This window comes from Ammospiza caudacuta, chromosome Z, assembly GCF_027887145.1.
Source record: "Ammospiza caudacuta isolate bAmmCau1 chromosome Z, bAmmCau1.pri, whole genome shotgun sequence".
Lineage (NCBI taxonomy): Eukaryota > Metazoa > Chordata > Aves > Passeriformes > Passerellidae > Ammospiza > Ammospiza caudacuta.
In genome coordinates this window covers 35,371,316-35,393,129 of record NC_080632.1, presented here as the reverse complement: position 1 = coordinate 35,393,129, position 21,814 = coordinate 35,371,316, and the positions used below count along the sequence as shown (strand labels likewise).

The 21,814-nt window shown below is 38.5% G+C and overlaps 1 protein-coding gene across 1 annotated transcript in view; it reads left to right on the top strand.

The window, feature by feature from the left end:
• ADAMTSL1 (ADAMTS like 1) overlaps window positions 1-21,814 on the top strand; it is a 392,889-nt gene that overhangs the window by 269,357 nt on the left and 101,718 nt on the right. Inside the window, exons 7-10 of the mRNA XM_058823311.1 lie at window positions 3,781-3,855; window positions 6,757-6,914; window positions 20,320-20,431; window positions 21,050-21,188. Coding sequence (XP_058679294.1) covers window positions 3,781-3,855; window positions 6,757-6,914; window positions 20,320-20,431; window positions 21,050-21,188 — 484 coding nt within the window. The remainder of the gene's footprint in view (window positions 1-3,780; window positions 3,856-6,756; window positions 6,915-20,319; window positions 20,432-21,049; window positions 21,189-21,814) is intronic.

The following is a 21,814-nucleotide window of genomic DNA, read 5'->3' as shown; positions in this document are numbered from 1 at the left end:
TGTGTCAGGATCTTGCTTATTTGTCACTATAAACATAAATACATAGGCAAATCTGCGATCAGGGCCTTATTCATTTTATTTATTCAGTCATTTAAATGACTGGATTCACTAGTTGATAGCTAAATTTCAAGTTATCTTTATAAAATTATCCTGGTTTTCTAAAATTGTGTCTGTTTTGTCTGTGGTTCAAACAAGGGATTAAAAGACAGACTGCATTAGAAAAAGCATTAGAAAAATCAGAGAGTAAATGTACATCAGTGACTAGATATCAGCAGTGACTAGAAATCTGGCCTCACTTGGGAGTTCTGTTTCTCTAAGAATAGTATTCAATCTTGAGGACTGTTCTAGGGGTTGGACAGTTGACCTTTACTCCAGAGCTGTCCCAATAGTTTCTGAAGCTGTTTATATCTCAAAACCATTCCAAACACAGTCTTGAGCTCATCACACTAAAGTAATTTTCTCTTGGTGCTCACATCTGGTTCCCTTTTGCCTGTTGTTTATATCATGTAAAGGCATAAGAGTAAGAAATTCATAGAGCTTTTAAACACTTAGCATTTCCTACAGAAACAGCTTCTCCACTATTTATAGGGGTAGTACACAAGTCCCAGTGGCTTCAGAGACAGAAACATAGTCGGGCAGGATGTAGTGTGATGCTGAGTTATAACCTACATTTTTAAGAAAAAGAAAGCACATGTGTCTATGCTTTTGTAAGACCAATAATAATAAAACTACAAAAACCTTCATTCATTTCAGAAATGTTCTTTTTTCTTAGGTGGCTTGGGTGGTTCTTTAGAAGTCTGCAGAAAATACATCTTTCTCTTTTTTATTTAGTATCTTCTTTAGGGAACTCTGTATGTCCTTCCTGTGAAGAGATGATGTGTTTAAGCAGGCTTCTCTGTATTCACCAAGAAGCTAGAGAGTTAGTTCCATAAGTTGTGAATGCATTCTGCTAATCACCTAGTGCAAAGCTGGTATTTCTCTAAAACAAGATTGACATCTACTAGCACAGTAGAGTAGTGTATAAGCAACTTGTAGAAATTATAATGCTGTCTAGATATTCACCTAATTACTCTTGTTGTGGCTGTCAAAAATATATGTGGTTCCGGATTTCCATTGAGTATCAGTAGTAATTGGGAGATAGAAAAAACTCCATTTTTCACCATGAGAGCTGACAAACCATTTGTCCAAAATCCAAATTAAAAATCCAAACTAAAAATCCAAAACTAGAAGAAGCTTATTTCTTATGGGAATCTGACTTATGTACATGATATTTAACTATTGCCTAAAACCTTGAATTTTCTTCTCAGCCCTGAGCCACTGTCCTCTCAGTTATCTGGGACCTTCCTTTGCTTCCCTATGCACAGTCTCCCGAGAAAACCAACCACCTGTTAAAGCATTTTGTGTCTTTTCCACACAGCTGCTCAACAATCTGTCTCTCTGCTTATTGTTGGGAAGAGCTGTGACTAAATGTTAGCCTGTTTAGTTTCACATCTCCTCACAGGAAATGTCTCCTCCTTATCACTGTTAACCTCAGGAAATTATCCTTCAATCCCCACTGCTTCTGCTTTGTGAAAGCAGGAAGAACTGTGATAAGCATAAATCCCACTAAGCTTTGCATTTCGCAAAAAGCGTGCTAGGATTTCAAATGGAGAGCAACTTCAAGATCAGGTGAAATATAGTCCTACCAGTAACCTGGGGCAGGAGGTGCAGGCTGAGAATGTAAGCTCACATGGGCTTTAAACTGTCCAGGTTTTCTGTGACATGTCAGTGAGTTGTAAATCTGCAGCACAGAGTGTTTAACTGAGGCAGTCAGATATAATACTGGCATGGGACTGTCTTTAAATAAGGCTTGCATAAAGGCCATTCATATTAGGGGTTTTTAAATTGAAGTTACTGTTTTTCCAAACTCAGTCCAAAAAATGCTGTATATGCACAGCAAAATGATGTGTCATACTCACGTATGTTGTTCCCCAAAATGGATATCATACTGGGTATCTTGAATCTGAATGCTAGAATGGTGCCAATAAAGCAATATTAGAATATAAGTATTTAATTATTTTTTTAGAAGTTGAATCTTTGTCTTTCCAAATAGAAAATTTGAGTTATGTATTGATATGAAAGATTCCTAGCTTTATTAATCAGTGGTGTATCAGAGATGTGAATGAGCAAAATGTGTTGAGTTTATGCCCAGTTACAAAAGACTTAGACACTGAAATTTTGGATAGTTTGAGAAAATATATCAAATCAGAACTTGAAAATGGGACATGGTTCAGAAGCACCTGAAAATTTGAATGGTCTTAATGTCCACACAACTTTTGTGGCACTTAAAGAGACTGCTTACATTTCTGTCTCACTTCTGGGGTGGTAAGAGGCAACAAAGTATGAGTATTTAATCCCATAAAGCTTTGAAATATGAGTGTCAAGAATTCCTATGCTGCGTTACAGAATTTAAAATTTAAAAGGGTTCTAGTTCACAGGTTTTGAGATATTATGGGTTTGGATGGATGAATGTATTGCTTAAGAGTTCCTGTTTCTGGTAGTGTTTCCCCTCTCTGCTGGCTCTCTACTTTTGATATAAAATGACAACATCAACCACTATTTTGCTTTTAAGTGACAATCCTGATTTAACTGGGTTCCAAGAGTTTTCCCAGTTAGGTCTGGGCAGAAGTGTAAGACCCCAACTCATATATTTGAATGAAAGATAAAACATTTTTATTGGCAGAGTTGACCTCATCTGAAAAACACAGTTTGGAGAGCAGATCTGTAGGTCCTGCTAGAAGGCATTTCATAACATAGATGAGAGCAGTTCTAATGAAGAAATAGTGAGAGTTTTTCCTTTCACATCTACCACCTTCTCACTCCCCAGAAAAATCCTTTTCAGCATGCATACCTTTTCCTTCCGAACTTCCAGTTACATGGGAAGAAGCCAGAAAGGACAGGGAAGGGTGAATGAAATGTGCTGGTTAGTCCAGGCCAGCATTCTCTGGGCAGACCACTTCATAATCCAAATATAACATTTTGTGTCATCTTTCTGTGTCTTTGTGTCTCCCTTCAGGACATTACTGGGATTGCTGCCTCTTTAGAAATGCTGACCTAACTAACTTTCACAGCTGCATGTGACCTATACGTTAATTCACACCTCGGTTTAAATGCAGTTGGCAAAGTTCCCAAGGGATTCAGAGGTGCAAGATTCTTCTTTAAGGCCTATTTACATGACAGGGCTTCTGCTTTTCCAGGGGCTTTCTGCTTGCAGTGTAGAAAGGGAAGCAGAATTATAGCCTTTATGGTCATTAAAATAAGAGGTGTGAAAGGGGTACCTGAGAACAGTAGGAGACCATAACATGTCATGGACGGGATCATGGAGAAGCTGTGGGGTTTAAGTGGGAAAAGGTCAAGTGAGAAATGGGAAAGCTATTCTGGTTAAATATCAGAATAAGCTTATGCTCCTCTACTTTACCACAAACACTGATTCAAAATACTTGAGAGTTTTAAGTGGATTTGTGATGAAATAGAAACTTACTAGTTACTTATGAAAACCATAAATAGTTGTGAAGGAGTTGGGAATAAATAAAATGAACAGGTTTGGATTCTTCTAAGCAGAAGGTTCTTACTACATTTAACAAGTTCCTTTTCCAGATTTTTAGTAATAAGTCTTGGAATTTTTAATTGGTCCTAAGGTTTTTCTTTTGACTGCCTTGTAAACACCTATTTCAATGCTTATTTTAAAACAGATGGGAATTTCCTTGCTTATTTACTCCGTGTGTTTTTGCATTCCCACAGTGGATGATACAGTGGTTGCTATTCCCTATGGAAGTAGACAAATTCGCCTTGTGCTGAAAGGACCTGATCATTTATGTAAGTAGAAGGAGTTGGTGTCCCCTTGTTTAAGAGAGCCTTGGTAATCTGCAGTGCTCTGTTTACAGTGTGGTGTCTGGTTTCCCTCTCTCACATTACTGATTTCAACACACAGATGAGTCCTGTTCTCAGAAGTTTTCCTCAGACCCAGTTATCTCAGTGGTACACTCGTTTCAAAGCAGACCTTGGCCAACAGTGCAGAGTTCTTCGGCCTTCCATAATTTTTCGGTCATTTCTGTTTGCTTATCCTTTGGCTGGCTCACTTGGTGTCAAGTGCTTTTGTTTAAAATTAATAAAGTACATACCACTGAGTGAAGAAATATTGAGAACAGTAAAGTATCAGCTTCCCTGCAGCTGAGCTCAGCCACCAAGCTGCTCATGACATTAACACATTTCTGTTATGATCTTTCTCTCTCCCCTAGATACACATATGCATTCACACTGTGTGTGTGCACATGCACACACACACAAAATCTCACTCTAAAGATCTGAAACCACATACAAAAATATAACCTTGTTCTTTAGCAGTGATATTGCTCCAAGGAGTTAAGACCACTGAGTTCTGCTAGCCCATCATTTGGCTATAACACTTTCCTGCTTCATCTCTGTATCCCAGCAGCTGTATATCTGTCTTTCCTGGAAGGAGTCTCAGGATTTGAGAATATTCTGCTAGAGCTGAAGGCAAATCCATTTGTTTAATGAATAGAAGCTCCTGGCACCCCTCTCTCTCATCTTCCAGTGCAGCAGCTGCTCACAAGCTGCTTCCTTTCTTATCTGCAGGAAATTAATATTAGAGTATTAGTAAATATGATTTACTGTCAGAATAAAGACCCAATCTGTACTGCTTGACCTCTCAGTAGCACAAATTGTTGTAAGATAAGTCAGGCTACCCTTTCCCTTTTCCAAAAGTCTTTAGGAATTTTCTGCCGTGCACACCATTTACATCTTCTGTGTTTGTCAGTGTAGGTACAAATACGAGCGTCAGCAAAGATGTGAAACACCAAATAATTTCGCTGCCTTCATATTTTCTTTCACCTCACAATTTCATACACTATATCAAAATAAGTGATGGCTTACTGGGGCTGTACTATGGCTCCCTCCTTGTGTTGAGAAAACACTGAGTTCTTCAGATTTAAAGCTGTGCATAAAGACCAGCAAATTACAGGTTATAGACCAAGCAAAAAATGTAATAAGTTTTTGTTAAAAGTTCAAATGCTGCCTGTACCTCAACTTTAAGTTGTGTATTCCTGAGCTGCTCCAGTATGGCTGATATTATTTTCCCAGTACATGACATGCACTCTTCCTTTCTCTCTTGTCTTCTTTTCTGATATGGATATTCTCTTCCAAGGTAGAAAATTTTGTCCTTTTGTTATTGTTTCAGTGAAATTGAGCTATAAGACAGCTCAGAGAGAGATGAGATTTTCTGGAGAGATGGATCTAAAGCTTCACTCAGGCTGTATCATATTTCATTACAAAAAGATTTGAATCAGCAAGGTCTGCCTCAGTCACTGGTTGAGATTTAGATTAACTGCACTGTGTAAACATAAATATGTCCAAATATATCTCTTTCTTGTTTCAGATGTCTCCTTGAATCTTTCTGTTCACTCATCAAAGGATTTTATATATGTATGAGCTACAGTCAGTTTCAGGGGGAGGGAGTATTTTCCCCTGTGAACTTCGGTTGTGGGAGAAGTCAACAGGAGGCTGATTATATATACACAAGTCTTAAAACCATCTTTATTCCTGATGCTTGCAGCCTTGCCAAAAACAAATAGATGGCCAAGTGCATCACAAAGGAGGAGACTGGTATCACTGAAAACCAAGGAATTCATCATTACAGTGAAAATTCTTAGTGTACTGCCTCGGCAACTTCCTTCCTTAATTAGTTCCCTTAATCCATAATGAAAAGCAGTGAAATTACTGCAAATGCATTTTTGTTCCCTAATTAGAAACTCAATACATGCAAATAAAAACTTTTTTTCTTTAATTGTCTTTGAAAATGTATCTCCATCATAGATTAATAGCATGCCTTAACTGCCTCACTGTGATAGAGTTTTTCTGCATGTGTTCATAAATATATGTGAAAGGTTTGCAGCTTTACAATCTTTCACGGTGAAAGACCGTGTTGTTTTTAAATAACTACCAGAAACGTTTTATCGGTGAATGTGCTGTAAAGCATAATCTGGAGTTGGTGAATGATGAAACAGACCTAGTTTCTGACTGTTGACTTCTATTTAAACAATTATCATTACTTTTAATATGACAATCAGAAGTAGCTACTACACAACAGTAACTGAATTAATGCCCTTTTGGGGAACTGTGAATACAGAGAGAGATAGAGGGAGAACTCAGGAGGGTTCAGCACCCACATTCCCCTTCTACTCCTCTGGAATGGGTCAGACTGCTTCTGGAGAGGAAACGGGATTGCTGTCATACTGATCTTTCTTTCCTGGATATCCTGCTTTCAGTTAAATGTCTACCACAACAACATGTGGTTAGTGACCCACCTTTGAACTGCAAGAGGGTACAGCAACTTAGCAGTGCTCTGGGCCAAGGTCTGAGTCACGCTCCGCATAGGAGCGTGACTTACTGAGGGTGAGTTAAACAACGGCAAACATGCCTAACAAGGAATGGATTAGTATGTCTGGAAGAGAGTAAAAACATGACCTATGGGTGAGAAGGGGAATGTGAGCTAAAAGTTAAAGGTTTGAACAAAGACAAAAAGCAGATGGAAGAGAAAAAGGAAAAGGAAAGTGTGCAAATGTAAATAACTATGGGAAAAGAGTTGCTGTATTACTAATTTTTGCTGTTGTTTGGGGTTCTTTTGTTTGGTTTTTTTTTTTCTGCTCTCACTTCAAGTTGCAATGCTCTGGTTTCCTGACATTTTTTTCTGTTTGTCAGATTTGGAAACTAAGACTCTCCAAGGTGTGAAGAGTGAAAACAGCCTCAGCACCACTGGCTCCTTCCTTGTAGAAAATTCTAGCGTTGATTTCCAGAAGTTTCCTGACAAGGAGATCTTAAGAATATCTGGGCCTCTCACTGCAGACTTTACTATCAAGGTGAGGGTCATTGGTCATTGGTCATTGACATCTTAGAACAACATAAGAACAACAACACAAGGAGTGCTAGAAAGATGAAAGAGATTTTTCTAGATCTTAATTTTCCCATAGATGTTTATCACAAAGCCTAATAAAGGCTATCGCTTGAACTCTACATGTAATTCTTTATGGTTGTATATCTGATGAAAGCCTCACGGGAAACTCTTAAGGAGAGAGAGACTGCATTTATGTCAGGAAAGGCATATCCAATATATGCCCTAAAAAGAAAAGATGAACTCATTTCAAGAAAAGACAGATTACTTTCTATATGCACTGCTGAGGTACTTATAAATCAATGACATGCAGTTATCTTTGTCTGTGATAAGTAGAAAATACATCTTTGGCCCATGGCTTGTTGGGTGTATACTAGTGTAATTGCACAGAAGACTGAAAGAAAGGGAAAAGCTCTAAAATAAAGGGATAACTTTGCTTGAGAAGTCATGGCATCATTTTGAAGTCCTGCTTTTAGTTGCACTGGCAATAAGAGGAAAATTGTTTCTTCCCATTAGAGCATTTCTATTCTTCCAGGTAATATAAAACACATTGCTGGAAGCAACGCAAACGTTCTGTGGGAAAACAAACATACAAAAATGAACATTTGGGAGTTGCAATAAAATAAATCCTTTTCCAGTAGGTCCAAGGAACTGAAGGATTTCAGCTGTAAAACTGCAAAACCTGTATCATGTCCAGGACTATGTAAATTTTTCACTATGAGCCCCAGAGGTAGATGACATTTGCTTTAACCTAGAGCTAATGGCAGCTAGAGGTTTGAACAGTGTACTGGAAAATGTCCTAAGTGATTGTCCTGGGTTAAGCTGAGCTGTGCTGGAGTGGGTTAGCTTGGAAAGTAGCGCAGTCCTGCAGAATGTCCTCTGTCCATTGTGGTATGTTAGCGGCTGAAAAAGCAAATTAAAATTTTCAGGACTCATTCACAAGGAGAAGCCTGGACTAAGGAATATGTTCCTTCCTTTATGAATGGCCGAACAACGATGACTTGCTAAAATAGATACTGTTCAATTCAAAATATTTAAAACTCATTTACCTCTTTTACAGAGGTGATGATACAGAGATGGCAAACATCAGTGCAATGTAAACCATATTTCTCACTTTGTTTTATTTCTGCTGTCTGTGTATGTCTGGCAGAATAGTTGTGTTTATGGGAAACAGCTAATCACATAGACCAATTATCTTGCAATGGCAACAGGAGGGTTCTACTCTCTTCCCTATCTTTCCACAGTTGTCTTTTATGACAGGGAAAATACCTTTATCCCTTAGTGCTTGCATTTCCTTCTCTATCAAAGCAAGGTAAGAAATGCTGGTTAAATCAAAGGAGTAATCTGTATAAATGATGACAGTCCAACCAATGTGATTGTACAAGTTGACTAGGCATGGGCAACACAGACAGTGCTGAATTGAGGTGAAATGATTTTGAGTTCTGCTATGTGTTTGTACCTTTGAAAGTCAAAGTAACCTGACTCATTAGGTGTTAAATCCGTTGTCTTTTTTTGGGATATAGAAAAAGATGCCAAAAGCCCTTAACCCACTGTTCATGGTTGTAGGATCTTTTCTAAGATTAGAATTAAATTTTGCATTGGATGAGGCACTAAAAAATTCTCTTCTCTTGAATCACAGTACATTGTTAATCAACAGCTATAGAAAATACTTTGGCTATTCCTTCATGCAACACAGATATTATTCTGCACTATTAAATTATTTTTCTAGCAAGGTTTTTTTCTTTTGGATGTTTATTTTGTGAGATTTTACCAGATATAAGGATGCACAGATGTGTGTACAGCTGCATACAAGCCAAGATGCTACCTCTCAGTCATGTCAGGCTTGGAAATTGTTTTTCGTACGTGCTTAATCCATGATGATTTTCCCTTCAGGTTTTGAAGTTAAATTACTTGAAAAAATCGGAATAAATATTTCTCTGTGGTGTTAGTAAGCTTTTCTTACAAAGTGGGATCCCTTTGGGTGCCAAGATTTACTTTCCTGGGCCAAGGCAGATTTTTATACAAACAGATCTAAGTGAATTTGTAGATGTACCAAAACTCTAGTTTTAGAATCATTGTTCCCAGAATTATTCTTGTAAGGCTTTTCACTTCACCCTGAATGCTCTTATTCAGAGGTCAAGTTAGATGTTTGGATATAATTCAAAAGTAGAAACTCAGTGTGAGAGTTGACACTTAACTTTCCTCATTGGTAACACAATGTGCTTTAAAATTGCAAGAAGAAACCTTATGCTGTTCCTGGAGGAGCTGAGTTGTATAATTACTGGATTTCTTTACTGTGTAGTAATCAATGATACATTCCTCCTGTGCAAAACACTTTGCAATCTTTTCACAAGATGTGTAAATAGTAGAAATAATTCAATAAAACTGCTGTATTTAAAAGAAAAAGTTGTTATCACAAACTTGAAGCAGGAGCAAAGCTTTTCTTGTTCTTATTTTTTGTACTGATAATTTGAGAATATGTCTCCACTGTAAACGTTAATTTTTGAAAGGCAGAAGACCTGGCAAATGTGCCAGTAAACTTAAATCCCACTAGAACTACTTTTCCTGAATTCTGATGATTTCTCTGTGTTGATGTTTTCAGTACAAAATTCTGGGTCTCATGAATAGAAATGCTTCTTTACTGTAAGAAAAATGTGTTGTGTTTAACATAATCCTGAAGAAATTAAGGTCCACTTTCATTTGGAAATCTGTTTCTGTGCTCTAGAGATAAGAGTAGTAATATCACACAGGGGGACCTGCCTGTTATGGCAGAGCTGCCCCTAATCTGCTCTGTTGCTGGTGCAATGATAATTCACTTTTCTGTGCTAAAACATCTCCTCTGTTGGTAGTGTACATTTCAGACCCTAAACAGAGAATCTTGGGGTACTCAGTTCATATCATGCATCTGCTCTCCTTTGAGCAGGATGAAGCAGTACTGTCAGACAGGATCTACAGGCGTCCATTTAATGAGAGCAGACATCACCTGATAACTGTAAAAATGAAATGCATTGGTGGCAAATATGAAATGCATTAGTGGCAGGCTTACAGGAACCACCAATAGCAGCTGCCAGTGAAGAGTGAGGCTGGCAGCCTGTTAGGATCTGCTTCACAGGCTGATTGTTGCACTGCTAGGGCCTTAATCCTGTGGCTGAGGTGTGAGCCAGCAAAGACCATGGAGTTTAAAACAGGGTCTAGTGAAGGGCATTATCTAGGCTTGGGTTTGGTTTGGAGGATAAATAATTGTAGGCCTAGATCTAGGCTGGACTATGTTTATTTTGGTTTTAAATCCCTAGCATTGATGAGGTAGTCATAGTGTTTGCCCAGACCAAGTCCTTTGCATGAGGGATGCATAAAGTTGATTTGTACAAATGTTCGTCTGGAGGCTTTTAGAGGTATTTAGATTAGGATTGCATTATATTGATGTTGTCTTTTTGTAGTGCTAGGACTGACAAGCCTTGGCTAAGTGCTGCTGCCAGGAGAGACTGTCTGGTTCTTTTTTTTTTTGTGCTGGTGGCTGGGGTATGCTGCTAGCTGATTAAGAAATGGAGTGGACCGGGTTCACTTGTGCAGAGTTACTGCTGAAATTAGGGCTTTGGCCACCAATTGTCCAAAAAGTCATAAAATGCATCTCAAAAGTGGATGCTGAATTACGCAGAACTCCAGAGCTAGCCAGACAGCTGTTGGCTCAGCTGCAATCTAGCACTGGCAGAAAGTGCTGGTGAGATAAGTGCATTTGATAACAATCCAGGTTAGCAAAAGAAAATAAGGTTGGGACTTAGTCTAGACTTCCTGGGACTTGCAAGGGCATGCAGGAGATAATGAATGTACAGGCAGCCAGCTGGCAGAGAGGTTGATGGGCCTTCTCAGTCTAGGGCCAGGATTGGATTAAATGTTACTTTGAGCAAGGAGCACACAGTGATTTACTTTGTGGCATGAAAAAATTTATTTCAGCACTGGCTTTAAGGCAGAGGCCAAATGATGCAAATTTGCTTGAGCAGCAAAGAGCTACTGTTTATGGTTCACATATTGTTGAATATTTGAGGTATTATCATATGAGGATTGGGAGTGAGGACAGTAAAGCTCTTCTGTGCAATTTAGTTCTGATGCTGGCAGATGACATTATACCTCATATTTGGGAGAAGGCTTCCTATTAGGTGGGAAGTGGTGAATCTTGGAAGCACTGACAGCTTGGGATTAAGATGGTACTCCTGGAAGTAGATGAGATAGAATTAAAGCTGAGTAAACAGAAATAGTAATAGTTAAAGTTTGGTGTAACTGATTCAGCTTTTGTGCATCTAGAAGAGATACATAGAATATTGTCAATTTGTTCTAAAGCAAAAGCACCTCTTGGGATATGGGTCTTCCTGAGGTCATTTTGGCGCACTGCAAATGGGATTTAGCTGGAAGCATGTCTATATCAATGGTTTTTATCAACCTATGTTTATATTCAATGCTACTTTTCCAAGTAATAGTCATAAAAATCACCCAATCTGATCTCCTCATATCCAAAAAATATACAATTTTTGTAATAATTTCTAGGTCAAATTCACAAGTAATGATCAGCCTGAAAAGAGATGCAATCCTTAATTATCTTGACGAGATCTTGTGGCAAGTTCAAGAAAATTATTTTTTCTTCTCTCTTGGCAAATGAGGTGAAATTTATGGAAAACCATGACCTAGATCTTTTCAAAACAATGTGCAGCTTTTATTTCATATCAACCTTTTTTTTTCTGTTCACTATAAATTACTTCAGTTAACAGTATGTAGAACATAATCATTTTCCTAATCAATATATTTGACCTTTAGGCCTTGCAGTGATTTCCGTAATGAATGATACCCTGTGTAAAATGAGGAATGCATCTCATTGTTCAGAACTTGGTGCAATACTTTCACTGATTCTTTCTGGTTCTCCCACTCTGAGAAACAGGAAATTATTACTACTGTTTAGCTCCTTTCTCCTTTACTTCTGTAATTGATATCTCTGCCTGATAATTTGCCTCTTTCCTAGTGTCTGCTTAGACTTACAGGATGGTTTGGGTTGTAAGGAACCTCAAGGATTCTCTAGCTCCAACTCCGCTGCCAGGGCAGGGACACCATCTAGTAGATCAGCTTGCTGAAAGCTACATCTAGCCTGGTCTTGAACATTTCCAAGGATAGAGCATCCACAATTTCTCTGGGCAACATTTTACAATGTCCAACCATGCTCACACAAAAGAATTTCTTCCTAATATCTAAACGAAATATACCCTCTTCCAGTTTAAAACAAATATTCTTCGTCCTGTCTCTACATGCCCTTATCAAAAGCCTCTCTTCAGCTGTCTTGTAACCCCTCTAGGTACTGAATGGCTGCTGTAATGGAGCAGATTCCCCAGCCTGAACTGCCCCAACTGTCTTGATGCCTTAGGAACCTAAAAATGAAACAACATACGCTTTCAAGATATTAGTGTAGGAGGTAATATGAAGGCTGGTCTTTATTGGGGACCTCCAAGGGGAAATGTGGAAAATTACCACAAAAGCCCACCCACACAGGGTGAATACAGATTACAGAATACTGAATACAGAACTTTAGCAAATTAGCCTGACAAAAATCACAGATTAGGAGCACCAGTGGTGATGCAGTTCCTCCCCCAGTCCAAGCCCCTTCTAAATCCTTCCCCCTTAGATAGCCCTAAACTTTTTTGATAAAAATTTGTCTCAAAGAGCTGGTTTTTAGCCCCAGTTTCCAGAAAGAGCCAAGATAGGGAGCAGACTTTGGAACATGCTTTGTCTTTCTGCTTAGGAAAATACTGAAGGCAAGTTACAATAATAGGCTACAAAGCTACAAGTGTATGTGTAAAGAACACATAGAGAATATATGAAAGAAAAAAGATAAAAATCATAAGGGATCAGTCTCAGCCTTTTCTCATAGGAGAGGTGTTCTAGCCCTCTGGTCATCTTCATGTACCTCCTCTGAACTTGTTCCAACAGATCAGCATCTTTCTTATGTCTTACTCGATTTAATCTTTACTTTTTATCAAAGATGTTCCATAAAAAGTTTATTCTTATTTCCATTCTCTGTTTTTTTCCTGATTTCAATGTGATTATACAGTCACAATTTTTAAAATACACATAAAAATGTATTTGTGACTAGTGTTTAATTACATAGATGGATATTTTGAAAGAATAAATTTCCTGTCAATAGATCTATAGTTTAATAAAATGTAATAAAATTATTTAATGTCTATTTTATATAAAGAGATATTTTTACATAAATATATATGTTGAAAAAGAGTGAACTTAAACTCTACAGTTACTTGAAAGGAAGTTGTAATGAGGTGGGGGTCAGTCTCTTCTCCTACATAACAAATAATAGGACAGAAAGAAATGGCCTAAAGTTGTGGCAGGGGAGCTATAGATTAAGCATTAGAAAAGGTTTCATGGCCAAAAGGCTGATTAAATGTTGAAACAGGCTGCCCAGGGAAGTAGTGGAATCACCCACACTGAAAGTGTTCAGAAACTGAGTAGATGTGGTGCTTAGAGACATGGTGTAGTGGTGAACTTGGCAGTGTCAAGTTAGTGGTTGGACTGGATGATCTTAGAGGTCTTTTCCAACCTTAATAGTTTTATGATTCTGTACACATAATAATCAGGACAAATAGATTTTACCTGGCTGTGTACTTTTCTCTCTGTTTTTCTTCCTTTCTGCAAAATTCTATTGATCTTTTTAACTGATGCTGCATCCTGAGCTGATATGTCCAGAGGAATATCTAAAACAACCTTACTATGATTCTGAATAGTAAAAGCTAATGTGGACAACAGTTTTTAAATAATTAGCATATATAGTTAATTGGGGTTTCCCATAGGCGTTATTTCTTTTTTTACTGAACTCACATTTTAGTCTGTCAAAACTTTGGGTGCTTTCCCAGATGGTTTCCATTTTAGGCACCACTCATAAGCTTTTTCATTAGCAAACTTGGTAAGCTCATGATTGACCCTTTATCCTGCTCATCTGTGCGTCTGGCTAACAGCTCATGCCGTAGCATGTGTCCCTGATGGATTCCACAGTCCTTCATCCAGTGCAAGAGCAGGTTGTTGGACCATTATTTGTTACCCAGTCATCAGTTCATGGGAATATCTTCTAGGAGGATCTGTCTAGGACCTTTGGTGAGGGACCTAGGAAAAATCTAGAAGAATTTTAGATTTAGATTAAAACTACATTTATTTTTTTTGTCAAAGTTCTCAGGAAAATGATCTTTCTCAGGGTACTACTGAAGTTGTGTTTTCTTTTTGCATTCTATCTACTCACCCAATAACTGAGCTAGAAGATATTGGACTGAAGTTTTGTTCGTTAGACATTGCGCACTGCGCCTTCTGAAAACTGTTAAAAATTTCTATCTTATATTTATGTGTTTGAAACCACAGTTTATGCATGTAAGTAAACTGAATATGATCAAATGTGATTTGGATTTGTGGTTCCTGTGCTCAACCAGTACATCATTTGAAATTACTGGGTGGATGCTGTTTGGATCTGAAGATGTGTTACCATTAATTTTACATACTTCTTTAAAATACTGCTGATCTGAAATGTACTGGTAGGTTTTAAGGCAGTAGAGACAGTTTCTTAGGCATGTAATTTTCTGTTGCTCTGAAAAAATGCTATTTGTAATTTTTTTCTTTTCTTATTCTGTAATTTTTGTTTACCTATATTTCTTAAAAATCAGTCACTTTTTAGTGCTATGAAGGCTTGTTGCCAACCTTGTTCATTTTTCACAATTTTAATAATTTGTGTGTGGCAAAAAATGCCCTTTCAATTAGTTAATTTTATTTTTATCACAATACGATCCTCTTTTTACATTGATTTATCTGCTATTTCCATTAATAAATTATTTCATAAATATTCTGCAGTGAGGATTAAGGTGGCTTATTTGAAGGTGAATTCTATTACCCTGGTTGTTGATGGTGGTGAAATGGTCTTTCCACAATGACTGGGATGTTGGTATCAAAGCACAGATGCAACACATCTGGTTTTGGGGTATTTGGGGTTGCCTTTTGTTCCTTGGAACAATTTTGGTCTTCTCATTTGAGAAACATCCATATTTGTTGCACTTATTAGTGGATTCTCTACAGGTTGTTAATTGTTATAGCTGCTACTGCAGGTTCCATTACTGCCAGCTATCCTAGCAAATCCACTGGAGTGATTTTCTCTTTTTCTTCCTCGTTTGGGCAGAATAATGGAACTGGTGAAAGATTTGAACCTTCTTTCTATCTTGGCTTTGTGAGAGAATTAATCTAAAAGCTTTTTAACAGATTTATCACCTAAAGGAATACTGTTTAATCCAAGATTGAGGCAGGGTGAGCAAGTTCCAAGTCAGAGATACTTTGTAAAATATGTAAATCAGTGACAAGGTAATTTCAGAGTGATTTCTCTGGTTGATTTAGAGGCTTAAATTGACAAGCAAGAGATGGAGCTGACTTTCATAAGAGGGAGTGCCCTAAATCCCAGCTGATCCAACACAGGACTATCACAGTCAGGGGACGTGAATGCAGATATCTAAGTAGATATCTTCCCTGGACCTTGAGGGCAGAAATCCTTTCAGCATTCCAAGGGAAGGACAAAACAAACTCAGAGATGTTATGGGGTAGTGCTGTCTTAAAACCTGTGCTTGAAAGCCTTCAGCATCTCTCATTATTTACATTTATGTGCTTTTTATGTTATTTTAAACAGTCTTGTAAACTTGTTTTCCCATTACAATGTCTGGCTTCTATTTCCTTCAAGAACAAATTATTAACAGCAACAAATCTCTTGTACATCCTCCTTTATTTTTCAGCGCAAGTTATCTCTTGCAATACTGAACCAGGAATACAACCAGCAATATTGAGGCACTCTAGGTAGGGTATTTTTATACTGACATGAGAAGCACAAAATTACATTTGTCAGATTTCTCATTCATTACTTTCATTAGTATCAATCTGATTATTTGGTATGTGGAACTTGCAGAAACCATTCAGGATCAGAATTGGAATCAGAATGATATGGGAGAATCCATTAGAACTTGTCTAATAAGCATGGTGGCATGGAGCCAGTTCGTAGCCGACCAGATCAATTTGTGTAAGACAAAATTTGCTGGAGCACTTCCAGAGGAGGACAGCAAAGCTGGTGAATGGCCTAGAGAGTAAGTCCTGTGAGGAGTAGCTGAGGGAGCTGGGGAGGAGGAGGCTCAGGGGTGACCTTATCACTCTCTACAACTGCCTGAAAGGAGGCTGTAGCCAGGTGGGAGTCAGTCTCTTCTCACACGCAATCACTGACAGGACAGGAGGACACAGGCTTAAGCTGCACCAGAGGAGGTTCAGGTTGGACATCAGGAGGAACTTCAATGGAAGGGTAGATAGGCATTGAAATCATCTGCCCAGGGAAGTGGTGGACTCAATTTCCCTAAAAATATTCCAGAAACAACTGGACATGGTACTTAGTCCTGTGGTTTAGTTGGCATGGTGATTTTTGATCGAAGGTTGGACTCCATGATCTGGGAAGCCTTTCCAACCTTCATGATTCTATGATTCTGAGGTACAAAACAATAATTCCCTTTCTCTGTCCCCATTTTGGAACACACACACACGAGAAAGAAATGGTGTCATTCCTCCTCATCTACCCCTAACTGTATACAATGAGAACATTTTATTGAATGCACTTTTCATGGCTCAGCTGTACAAGTAACGCTAATAATTACTTGGTTATGACGGCTGGTTATAAAGTGCTGATTAAATTCTGAAACTGTCCAAGTAAACCACTGCAGTTTTGTAGATCAGGCCATATGTTCTTCAGAGAACAAAAAGAAATGGTTCAGGCATACACTGCCAAAATTAAGCAAGAAGTGGTCGGGCTTTTGGGAACTTTACTTGTTTGGTTTTATGTGAACTAATAAAATTTTGGAGCTACAGGAAAAACCAGAAAAGTGCAAGGGTGAAGTCAGATGTTGCAGTCTCCTGTTCAAAGAGCAGGTCAGAATATCTCAAAAAGGTTACACACCTTTTTGTGTTCAAATTTTAATTTTCTTGTTTTCTTGTGACTTTCTGTGACATGAACCAAACCAAGTCTGCTGAGCAACAGTTTGTACTTCTCTTGCAGCATCCTAGAGAGGAATTAGAAAAATTAGTGTCAAAAATGTCTAAAAGAGATATTTTTTTCCCAAGGTCTTTCAACAGAGAAAAAAGATATCTCTGTTGATAGTGACTGTAGGCTAAACAGTGGATAATCCTAAGACTCTAGTTTTAACCAGTTCCACAGATGACTGGTGCTATTCTTTAGGGTCGACAGCCAACTCGACATGAGCCAGCAGTGTGCCCAGGTGGCCAAGAAGGCCAAGGTGACAGAAAACAGTGACAGAACAAGAGGACAAGGTCTTAAGCTGTGCCAGGGGAAGTTTAGGCTAGACATTAGGAAAAATTTATTCATTAAAAGAGTGATTAAGGGAATCACTTCTTGGAATAGTCTGCCCAGGGAGGTGGTGGAGTTACTCTCTGGAGATACTTGTAAAAGGACTGGACAGGGCACTCACTGCAGTGGTTTACATGAGGAGGTGTTAGGTCATAGGTTGGGCTTGATGATCTCAAAGGTCTTTTCCAACCTAGTTCATTCTGTGATTTGCTGATTCTGTGAAACTGGTAAGGGCTGCTCTGATGTTAGGAATGCTCCCAATTCCCCTGAAAGTTAAAGGAAGGCAAGGATGATATCTGGGGAGTTGCCATTCACAAATGCAGGGATGAGTGCTCTGCAAGATCTGGGTACTTCTGACTTCAGCTATTAATAACTTTAGATAGGATTTTGTTTGCAAATATAACCATCAGTTGCTACTTTTCTAGTTCAGTTATCTACTTGTGCAAGACTCATTGTTATTTAGAGGGCTAGCTTAAGAGTCTCAGGTGATGGCCATCTCTGTTTGGATCTTTGGAACTTCTCATAGCTACAAGGATATTGCTAATACTGCAAAGGTAAAAAATTTCATCATACTACAGAGCTGAGTAGTATTTCAGGGTGTGGGAGCTGGCTCTGTGCAGCCAAACCACAACATTTCTTACAGCATTAACTATCAGTTCTCACTCTGAGTTTTTCAGGGCTCAAGTAGCTCAAGTTTTTTCCTGGATAAAGATCTTAGCTCTAACAAGCACTAAACATCAAAAAGAAGTTTTTGCTATGTGGAATCACAAGTTATTGTTCCTCTTCTGCTTACAATACCCCTCAAAAATGCACAATATTGTGTATGCTTCTTTTATTTGCTTATTGTGTATAATTTGAGCTTATGACTGTGGCTCATTGTAATTCTTCCTCACCTATGTTGTTGTCATGGCTGTATTAGTGACTTCCACAGTAAACTGGAAAAGATGGTACATCTGTCTTTTCTCTGTGTCAAAACAGACAGATAACTCCAAACATGCAGGAATAGTCTGCAGAGAGAGAGGAATTCTTCTTTCTTCCCGATTTTTTTTTCAATGTAAACTCCTTTTTCCTGCCCTTCATTTTATAGTAGCCCATGTGTGAGCTCTTGCTCTGTTCTTAACGATTCACTGCAGACTGTACTGCTGGGTAGATCTGAGTTTAGGAATCGCTGATGATCCTTAAAAAACAAAGAGTAAGAGCAGAATTCTCCCCAGAGAATGCCTTTCCTGCACATTGAGATCAGAGACCTCCCCAGATGGCTTCCAGCACAACAGAACGTTTTTCCCAGGAGTGCCTGAAGCTTTCATGAGCCTGGAAAGACCCTTGTGAAGTGTGTAATTAATGCACCGTCCCCTCACAAGGAATTAAGTATCCTGTTTCTGACACACACATTCAAACAATATTGATCTGTTCAAAAGGCCTCCCATTTGCTGAAGCAATTGTATTGCTACAGCTGGTTTGGGTTTTTTTCCTTTTGAGAATTGACATCACTGTTTAATTAGAAAAGGGCAGCCTTAGTCTCAGTGGACCAGACCTCGTACACACATCGACATTCTTGCCCTCCTCCTGCTCTTCAAGATATATCTTGGTTTGTAATCATCTTGCTGTCCGTCTACAGGGAAAAACAAAACAAACAACCTAAGTTACAAAGTTCATCTCAGTTTGTTATATTTTTGCTTCTGTTTCACAGACCATTCTTTGACAGTGTCTCTTGGTGTTTGGAAGGAGAGAAGAGTAAGGGAAAAATTGTGTTTCCAAAACTAGGAGACTCATTTGAAACATGAGAGGAAAAAGAGGAAAAGGAGGCAGTAGTCAAACAGTTTAAGCTGTCTGAAAAAAAAAGGTGGGAGGATTGGTCTTGAGAGCAGTGGTACTGTCTTGGACAAGGGTCCATCCTTTCTAGATGTGATTTGGCAGTTTTCTCTACTGTGATAGCATTATGCCACTGATGCAGAGATGCTCAAGCAGCAACTGAAATGCTGTGTCCTAGGACAATTAATCAAATAGGAGAGGTTTTCAGTAGCAGATTTTTCCCTTTCCAGCTGTTCATGCTGAGGCATAAAGGTAAGGACAGGGGATAACCACCTGAGATTCTGAAGTCCTCATAACTGGAATAATCAGCATAGATATCAAACAGGAAGGATTTTTTACTGGGCAGGCTGCAAGTGGTACTGCTTTACCAGTGTGAAGGTCTCTCCTATTGCAGTCCTTGTGCACTACAAACTCTTGTTTATGTGGAACATCCATTCAGCACACCTATTACTGAAAGCATGCTAGCTTTTAAGCTCAGGTGGCTTAGGCTCCAAGGACAGTTTTGCTGACATGCACTTAGCCCCAGGCAGGATTCCATGCCTATGACTGAAGGAAGCATTTTCACAAGCAAAATAAGCAGAAGAACAAACTTCATAATAATCACAGTGCCACAAAGGAGAATTAAATAAAGATCTCACCTCAGGAAAAGAAAAAAAAAAAGGCTAATTAAAGTTTTTATACTGTTTATTATTTTTCACAGTGCAGCCTCACATGTTTTACTCTGTACTATCCAGTGTATTGTAACTGTTCAGAAAATGTTTTTTGAGAAACATTAAAGATCTAAAATCTATGTCCATGTGTCAGGGACAGTAGATAGGGTAAGGTAATTTTCTGATGCACCAGTCCTATCCTCTGTCCCTAAAAGATTATTCAGTAGCACTAATCATACATTTGCCATGTACCATTATTTCAGAACATGGTCTCAAAATTGTCCCTGTTTATGCCCAGAAATTTCTTTGACTGTGTTTTGAACCCAAGATTTTGCCACCAATCAATGCTTTGGTTTTGTATTTAGCTTTCCTATTGCAGAGTACATCTGGTATTTCATGAAGTTTCAAGATGTCTCCAATCTGAAAGATGCTTTTGGTGGAATACTTCTTCACAGCATTTGTGTTAGGTTCACACTTTGATATTAACTCTTTTTCAGATCCACTATGCTGGTGCTGCTGACAGTTCAGTCCAGTTCATCTTCTACCAGCCAATCATTCACAGATGGAGGGAAACTGATTTTTTCCCTTGTTCAGCATCCTGTGGTGGAGGTAATGAATTACCACTGTATTTCAAAAGCTGTCATCTGCATACATGACCTTTCCCAACTGCTGCCCTGAGTTTTGGACCTTAAAAATGGCAGAATCTAAAAATTTGAATAATTAGAACTAAATGAAGGGAGTGACTTAGCAACATCATAGTAGCCTGTGGATTTCAGTGTTGTGCCAGACTCTGTAGATAAAGGACATGTTGATAGCTGCATACCTGCATTTAGTGCTGTAGCTATCAGACATTTGGCTGATGGGACTTGGGCCTGGATTTTGTAAAACAAGATGTCTCCATTTGTCCCTTTTCCTACCAGCAGTTTACTCTCTATACTGAAACTAAGGGCTCAATTCTTGGTGACTAAGAAACCTCAGCCTTTGTTTTTCTTTGATTTTTCTAGACTTCTGAATTTTTGTTTGACCATACTGGTTATCTTCTGTTTCCTACTACGTGTAATTTACATTGCTGTTTTCAATCTGGCCTGTAAAACAACATCTGTTATGTCCAAAAGCACTGAAGCAAGCTGAAATTAACTTTTTTTTCCAAACCAGAACTTAGATACACTTCAGAGCCAGACAGGAAGAATATCACATCTCATGTTATTTATTCCTCTGGTATCGCAGGTTATCAACTGACATCTGCTGAGTGCTTTGATCTGAGAAGCAATCGGGTAGTAGCAGATCAATACTGTCACTATTATCCTGAAAATATCAAGCCAAAGCCAAAACTTCAAGAGTGTAATCTGGATCCTTGTCCTGCAAGGTCAGTTGGCTTTAATTTTAAGGGAGACTGAGCCCTAAAGGGGTAAAATAAAATAGGAGAATATTCTGTTTCTATTTCTCACAGTGTCATTTATCATACATTATTCAACCTCTCTATCATTCTACAAATGCGCAGTGTAGAACACCTATTTAGCACCTACAGAGAGCAAAGACTGATTTGAAATGGTTGTTTCTTCCCCTGAGAATGTATTTTGCCTCATTAATTGTTACCAAGTATGAGAAAAAAATGCTCCATGATACCATCCCCATGCCCTGAATTCACGTGCTGAATACATGTCTCTTAAGTGTTAGTGAGATGGAAAAATTCTTTGCAGGAAAATTATTGTCATCACACTTAGATGAACAATTTTTATGAGTTGGTTAGGTTTTGTTTTCTAAATTTTCTCCTTAATGAAAAGTCTGCTTGCATTTATGGCAGCTTGTAAAATGTAACGAGTGATTTTGCTCTAGTTAACAATGTCCTTTGGCCCTGCATGAAAGTCTGTTCTCTGCTGCCCCCAGAATCATGGAATGGGTCAGGTTGGAAGGGACCACGGGGGTCGTCTGGTCCAACCTCCCTGCTCAGGCAGGGTCATCCCAGAGCGCATGGCACAGGATTGTGTCCAG